The sequence below is a fragment of the Phlebotomus papatasi genome, chromosome 1 (genome assembly GCF_024763615.1).
Source record: "Phlebotomus papatasi isolate M1 chromosome 1, Ppap_2.1, whole genome shotgun sequence".
NCBI lineage: Eukaryota > Metazoa > Arthropoda > Insecta > Diptera > Psychodidae > Phlebotomus > Phlebotomus papatasi.
Genome location: NC_077222.1, coordinates 5,344,559 through 5,352,465, shown reverse-complemented (window position 1 = coordinate 5,352,465; position 7,907 = coordinate 5,344,559). Strand labels below are relative to the sequence as shown.

Here is a 7,907-nt window from a genome sequence, read left to right as displayed (position 1 = left end):
CCCATCAAATCATTGCTCTACCTGCCGATTTTACTCGGACGTTTTTTGAATTTTAATGGTATATTCTAGTACATTCAGAGAAAATCTGTAGATTTTCGGCAGAATTTCTGCGTAGGAAATCTGTAGATTTTCGGCAGAAATTCTGCCGAAAATCTACAGATTCTCGGCAGAATTTCTCCCTAGAGAATTTGCATAACCTCCATTACTTCACAAAAATATTGTTGATTTATGAAGAAACTGTAGAAGTTATAAAGAAAATGGTATGCTCTGCTTAACAAGTATTACCGAGTACACATTTTAGATAAGTAAAAAGTTGCGAGCAAAAATACTAATTTCTTAAAAATCGCCAATTGAATGATACAAAAACACGAAATTTAGGTTGACGTTCTGCTTAAAATTTTCACTTCACTATTCTCTACTTATAACACGGGGTCGCAGAATTCTTTATTTTATATAAACACTGTGATATCACTAAGAATAACTCTATAGAATTTCGCAAACTTTAGTGAAAAATATTCCATCTTTTCTGACACATCTGTTTGGAAAGTCTGGAATGTGGAAAAATCTACAGAAAATCGGCAAAATATCTACAAGAATTCGTCAGAGTATGCACCAGGATTCGTCAGAAAATCTGCAAAAATTTCTGACGAATTTTGTCCCAAGCCCAAATAAAATTCGTAGGAATATTTACAGATTTCTCGGCAGATTTTCGGCAGAGGTGTAGATATTTTCTGCAGAAAACTTAAAGATATCTGACGAAATTATTTGACGGACGGTTACACTCACTTATTTAATGGATAAAAATATTATTTTTGCTTTTTCTCAAAGTTGAATACTTGTATTATGTTACTGTAGTGACCATATTACGGAAATAAATATAAAAATATTATTTTTTGTGGATTTTATCTAGTTAGCGGAGTCATAACGATCCACATAGCGAAGCGCCCGGATTAGCGCATTTCACAGTAGTAGAAGCAAAGTCTCAGATTTTAGGTAAACTTAAAGTTGCTTGAATTTACCTGTATGATTGAAAAGCATTATAATATTGTATAAAATTTTAAAGCTGTCGCACTGTTTGAAAACGTAAAATTTTTGGGGCCGCCACAAATGGGCATTGTGGGCCTCCACATTTCTAAATGCGGCCCTGCACTAACTTGTTGCGTAGAAATCTGCTAGGTGGCGCTGCACACCGCACTGACATCGACAGTTCGAATCGCGATTTGTTTTCTTTTAGGATTTTGCGGCATGTTTGGGTTTTGTTTGTGTTTTTATTGCTAAAATTTACCTAAAATGAGTGTCTATCACGATGAAATAGAAATTGAGGACTTTGAATATGACGAAGCGGAAGGTATCTATCACTATCCCTGTCCCTGCGGTGATAGATTTGAAATTTCTAAGGTAAGTGATTTTTTGAGGTTATGTCACTGTGAATCATCGCACATTTGCACATAAAGGGACACATTTATTTTTAAACCATTTAAATTTTTTCCAGGAAGAACTCATGGCTGGAGAGGAGACAGCAACATGTCCTAGTTGCTCATTAATTGTTAAAGTTATTTATGATCCTGTAAGTTTAATTTATCCAAATCATCTTCCAACAAATTCCCAGAATATATTTTTTTTTCAGGACATGTTCAGAGCTGAAGAGGAAGAAGTAAATCTGGATGAAAAATTGAAGAATCTATCACTGGAGAAGAATTGAATTTACAGCCACTAGCTGGTATTTATTTGTATATATCTTTTTATTACATTAATCAGTAAAATGTAAACACAATTATTATGAGTTTTTAGTGTCATCGACTATATTTAACGCTTATTTCTGAGATAAAATCAAAAGTAAACGCGGTGCTTTTCCAATGCATTAAAAAAGGCGGTAAAAAATACGCTCAAAAAATGTAAGCTAAAATTTTGGTAAAATAAAATAAGATAGAGAGAATGAAGAAATAAAATTGACTAGTTCGGTAATTAAGAAATATAATAAATCAATTGATGAGATGATTTTACAAGGAACGATCAGATTATTCGAGAAGTTTCCTTTACTATTTTCTTCTTTATCTTTAATAAGGAAAGGTCGACTTGTGCAAAATGCTTTAGACTTTTTATCTTGCCTACCAGTTGAACTGAAATGAGCTCTCTTTAAAGAAGAAACAAGTCGACTGGGAATTCATCAAAACACATCCAATTGAGATTCATTTACTGCTCCAGCCACGATCCCTTTGACGAGTTTGGACTCTAAAAAACAAAAGGAAAAATTCTTTAATACCTTCCTCCTTTCAAATAACTCACCATAAAAAAAGAACAAACCTTTATATTAAATTGTCTGAGAGTCCCTTCGAGAGCCTGTGCATTTCCGGAGAAGTAAGCAGAAATAGCGTTGTGTAACAAAACTAATTGCTTATGCATCACCTTGATCTGTGGAGGCGTAATTTCAGGTTATTAAAGGGGGAAGAAGGGCATATAAAAATATTTCTTACTCTGTTCTCATCGAGAAATTGCATTTTAACAGCTACATCCGAGCGTAACTTTTCATACTGTTCCTTGTGCTTCATGAAGCTCTTCTGAGCGTCTTCAGATCCTGGACTAGTCGCTTCTGGCTTGGAACTTTCCAAGTCAGATCGATAGGCATCGTATTCAATTCTGCAGGATTTAAAAAGAACAAATACCGATGATAAGTACTTTATGCTCTTTACAATTTACGGAAGTTTATTAGAATTATCACTAGAAACTTATGGAATTGCTGAATTTCTATTTTTGTTTCACCCAAAATACACACAGTGTAAGTTTAATCAATATTAATTTATTTTAAAATGAAAATCAGCTAAAATAGAACAGATAGGGGAAGTGTGCCAAATTTCGGTCAGCTTCTAATTTCGGCCACTTTAAGTGTAATTTCGACCATGCAAATAAATTAACTCTTTCGTCTCTTTTGGGACTCTGAGTACCCAAAGAAGCATATGCATATTCTGTGAAAAACAATGTTTTTCAATTATTCAGAACTGAGAAAAATTCAATTCTTTTGGATGATTACAAACTATAAGGATGTCCAAATGTAAGATATTTTTTGTAGGACCTCAATTAATTCCTGAGCTTAGATATTTTTGATTAAAAAATTGTGAAATTGGCTTGCAGCATATGCTGCGGTCCGGAAAGAGTTAATTGAAATCATGTATGTAATCTTCGAATAGTCAATGAAGTAATTTTGCTTTTAAATATTTATTAATTTTCGGATGTATTAACACAAAGACCGTTAAATTTTAGGTATACTTTGAATTTAAATTGCGTTGTAAAAACTTGGTGTTGAAAGAGTCTTATGCCCTATACAGACTTACGACTAAAGTCCAGAGACGACTAAGCTAGTTCATAGCCAAGTCAGTTCCTGACACACTACAAATGAGGCTTAGCATTTAATGGTATCTACAAAACATAACTTTCCTGGGTTTTTATGCAGATATTTCTACTGAAATGCACTAATATTTCTCTGAAAATGAAACTATTTGTAATATCATGTCTCAGTAGGGTAAATGTGCCAAATTTCGGCATAGTTGCATGTAAGCGTCAAAGTCTCAAGTTTAAAATGTAATATTTTAAATACAAATTGATTTTTTTATTCTTTCTTTTGTAAGAGTGTTGCTTGGAACCTTGTTAAGAGTTTACCGTCTTTATTTACTCTAAAATCATTCTTAATACATTTTAAAATTAATAAAAATATAGACATAGCTTTGGTGCTCTATTTCGGCCACCTTCATTCTCATAGTTCCTTCGGAATTCTTCCAATGTCTTTTTCACGTCATCTCTTTTTCATGTCTTTTTCACGTTCATGGAAATTCGAGGAACAAAAAAGGTGGCCGAAATAGCAAGCTGGCCGGAATTTGGCACACTTACCCTACACGTGCAATAATTATTGTTAATTACAATTATTTGTGAAGTGGAAGCTAACTCGCGACTTAAGCCAATTTTGGCTATTCTAGTGAATAATTCTTGTTGTTATACGTGAATTGTGAAGTAAATTTACAAGTAGTTTCATTTTCAAATGACTACTAGTGCATTTCAGTAGAAATATCTGCATAAAAACCCACGAAAGTTATGCTTTGTGGATACCAATGAATGTTAAGCCTACTTAGTAGTGTGTCAGGAACTGACTTGGCTATAAATGAGCTTAGTCGTCTCTGGACTTTAGTCGGAAGTGTGTCTAGGGCCTTACAAAAAATGTGACAGTTCGATTATGTTTCTAGCAATGTTGTGATTTGTGGTGAAGTGCAAAAGGTTTTCCTTCGGTGTTTTTCATGAAAATTGATTAGTTTTCATTAAAGATTGTTTCTTTTTATGTTAATAGTGAATCAATCTTTAAATTTTTGTAAAATTTTCCAGCTGGATCCTGTATTTCGCATAAAAAAGTATATACTTTGTGAGCGTCTCTCCGGTGAGGTAGTGTTGGATATTCCGGCAACATCTTTTGCTTTCCTAAATTTCTTATTCATTTCATTTTTTTCAATTTCTGAGTTCTACAATGTCCAGAGAAAATAAACCATCGCTTCTATTAATAAGATGATATGGAAAAGGCCTTGGAAGAGTTCAGGAAGGGCAAATTGCTACGGGAATCTGCGCGTAAATTTGAGATGCTACTCTTCAGGTCTTCAGGACAAATTACACGGAAGATCTCAGGGCTTGTGGGTCATATAAACATATTAAATTAAATATTAAACTCGTTCCGTTTGACGTTTTCAAATTTTCTATCCGTTGCGTCCCAAAAGGTGGTCAGAAAAAGGTGGCCGGTATTTCACTCAAAGTGGCCGGAATTCTACCCAAAGCAATGTCCATATTACTATAGATTTTTCAATATTTTTGGAAGTGATTTGAAGAAAAGAAAGATGATAAACTAGTTTCAAGGTTCCACACAACCTTCCCGAAAAGGAAATAACAAGAAATATCAATATGAATTAAAAATATTGCATTTCAAACTTAGGACTTCGGTGCTTATATGCAACTATGCCGAAATTTAGCACACTTACCCTATCTTATGGGACATTTTTTTCTCTATATATATATACGTAATTTTCTCCAGGAAAAGTTACACAGATCCATAAGAATTTTTTATACCTTTGGATCCGTTGTTAAAACTATTTTAGGGAATGATTAAAGAACAGAATTCCCTTGAAAAACAGTTTTTACTTAATTTCTTTATTTTTATTGGTTTTATTGATTTTCCAATTCATTTTTTTTACAATTATTCGAGAGAATTCTCATTCGCGTTCGAAAACGTTTCTTTGGCAGATAAAATCTTCCTGAATTACTCTCTGGGCATGATTTTTTTTTTAAGTAGTCTGCTCTTAAGACTGTTTTCTCCTACTTCAAGAAATCGTTCTCCTGTCTTTGTGGAAGTTCTCAAAAATGTAGGGCCACAACGGCCACAACCATTTCGTAAAATTATTTAAGAGCTATAGGAGAAACTGGGGCATCACTAAACACGGGGTAGCACAAAACACTAATTTTTATTTCTAAACTACTTGGACTATCCTGACCATTTCTTCAGTAAACAAGCATCCCTATAGCGCCTATAAATTTCTATAAGTCTCGTACTCTGAAGTCGAATATATGATTAAGGAATCGCAGTGTTTGGTGCTGCCCCAATTTCCCCTAATTATTTTTTAAGTAAATTCTGAGTGTTCATCAAGATTAATTAGATCAGTAGATAATGGTGAATAGTGACAAAGTTAGTCTAATCATCAAATGTTAATTGATGAACTTACCTGGCCGTTTCGTACTGTTTTATCGTAATTAGCGTGTCTTCAATGGTCTTATTGCACAGCGTGTTCACAGACGATATAAAAAAGTTGAGAGCACTTAGTAGAATCTCCCCGTTCTTCGTCAAATTCCTCTGTGTTTCTGAGTTATAGAGGAACTCCTCCTGGAGCTCTGGACTCTTCTGGGCCAGATCCGAAAACGCCTCAGCCAAGGCATGTTGCGTCTGCACAACGTGATGAAAGTGCGAACTCATAGCCCTTGTCAGCCTCAGTACGGACAGATACTTTCGTTGGGTGTCACGCAATTGCTCAATCTGGGCCTCCAGCTCTGAGTCCACAGTCCTCGTGCTCTTGCCCAGTTTCTCCATCATCAGTTGCCTTGTGCACTTGTACGTTGATATGCTCCAATTGCGGATAGTGTCGATCTTTGAGGCACCATTCTTCATGATGTCCCCATTGGGGCTGAGCACAGGAGAGGGTGTGGCGGGAGCCGATGCATTCCGGAGGGGCAGACTGTTGGGATGATTTGGACGAAAGCCCCTTGGTTCAGTACCCGTGTGAATAGCACTATTACTTTCATTCATGGACGGTGTGTCTTTTAGCATCTCATGGATACTCCGTTCAGAATGACTAGCCATTGTGTCTACAATTCCTCAAAGTGTGCGCCCCAAATACACCCGGATCAAAACAAAACGCCTTTTCCCAGCACAAAAAATCGATTGGCAAATGTCAAATTCCTTCCGGACGCCTTCACCCTTGGAAAAACACTACTTTTCCGTGCGAAAACTTTTACTTGTTAGTTAAAACATTCACTTGGTTATTCTACTTCACATTTGCCACAAATTTGTAAGTGAAAACATTTTATTTTTAGGAAAAATCACAAAAACCACAAACCGTATCACTTTGACATCGCCATCACCTTTTTCGAAATTCGACATCGAACTTCCCCTCTTTTTTGTCTGATGGAGAGGCGATCCGGAAAGTAAATTCCCGGCTGACCAGGTGTTAACAGTTGGCAAACAGCTCGCTAACAACTCTGTTAACAACTCTGGTTGGTCTCCTCATGATGTAAGTAAATGACGAAAAATTGCTTCTTCTTCTTCTTCTTCGAAAATAGAAAAATGGCGGCATTTGGTCGCTTTCTGGTCGGTTACTTTCAAATTGACAGCACAAAAGGTAAAGAAATGATGTGGGAGTGAAAAATAGTGTTTAATTGTTAATTTATTGAGTAGTTGTGAAGTACTTGTGTATTAATTTATGAAAAGTGAGTTTGCAAATGTATCTTGACACAGAAATTGTGCTTTTAGTGATGAAATTTTATGTTTTTGATGTAGAGACATCTGCAACATCAAGGCGCTATTATTTTAGAAAATTCCAAGGAAAAGTGGCGCTAATCAGCCTCAAGATTTAGTGGAAAATGTTTTTATCATGTCCTTCTATTGTATTCACGAGTATGAGGTCAACAACTGTACAAAACAGCGAGAAAATGTGGCTTCCTCCATTCTTCCCGGAAGGACATATTTGGTCCGGATATGGGATAATATTTATCGGAACGATCATAAAGATGATCTTTGACGATGTAAGAAAGGTTTGATATCAGAAGATAGGTATAATTTCTCTAAGATTTGTGTTCTTGAGAACATAACTCAGTGTTATTTTTTTTTTGTTATTTTACGGGAACATTGTGTACATCTTCTTAGATGATGGGAAGACATTTGGTTTTACATAGGTATGTAGAAAAAGGATTTTGTTTATTTTATTACGTCTTTAACCATTGTTCTGTTATTTTATTAGTTATGATAATCAGCTGGATTATACGACATGATACGTAGAATTAATTTAAACGTTGAGTTGGAAGTTGGAAGCACAAGCCAGGACAAGAAATTTGAGAACAAGAGAAGACGAGAGAATCATCAACAGGATTTCATTCCACTTCGGGAGAATACGGTAAGACAGCTAAATAGTTATTTTTAGGGATTTTTCATATTTTTTTAGCGTATTTTAGTATAATATTTTCATTTGTATTCAGTAAAACTGACGAAATTTGAGTATTTTTCTTCAAGAAAAATTTAAATCTCTAAACATTATACTACACATTCTTCAATTCGAGAGGAAACAAGAGGGGAAAGAGCGCTACATTCGGACGACTCAAGCTTCGAACAATTC

At 35.1% G+C, this 7,907-nt stretch overlaps 2 protein-coding genes across 2 annotated transcripts; one reads left to right on the top strand and one right to left on the bottom strand.

Annotated features, from left to right (window-relative positions):
* The first annotated feature begins 1,187 nt into the window (after positions 1-1,187).
* LOC129798549 (diphthamide biosynthesis protein 3) lies at positions 1,188-1,774 on the top strand. The gene is made up of 3 exons (XM_055841750.1): positions 1,188-1,398; positions 1,493-1,567; positions 1,628-1,774. The coding sequence occupies exons 1-3, from the start codon at positions 1,291-1,293 to the stop codon at positions 1,700-1,702; spliced, it is 258 nt and encodes an 85-aa protein (XP_055697725.1). The 5' UTR covers positions 1,188-1,290; the 3' UTR covers positions 1,703-1,774.
* Positions 1,699-6,687, bottom strand: LOC129798548 (arfaptin-2). Its single transcript, XM_055841749.1, has 4 exons — positions 5,748-6,687; positions 2,475-2,637; positions 2,305-2,412; positions 1,699-2,232 (listed from the first exon to the last, which is right to left on the bottom strand). The coding sequence occupies exons 1-4, from the start codon at positions 6,377-6,379 to the stop codon at positions 2,194-2,196; spliced, it is 942 nt and encodes a 313-aa protein (XP_055697724.1). The 5' UTR covers positions 6,380-6,687; the 3' UTR covers positions 1,699-2,193.
* Positions 6,688-7,907: the final 1,220 nt, after the last annotated feature.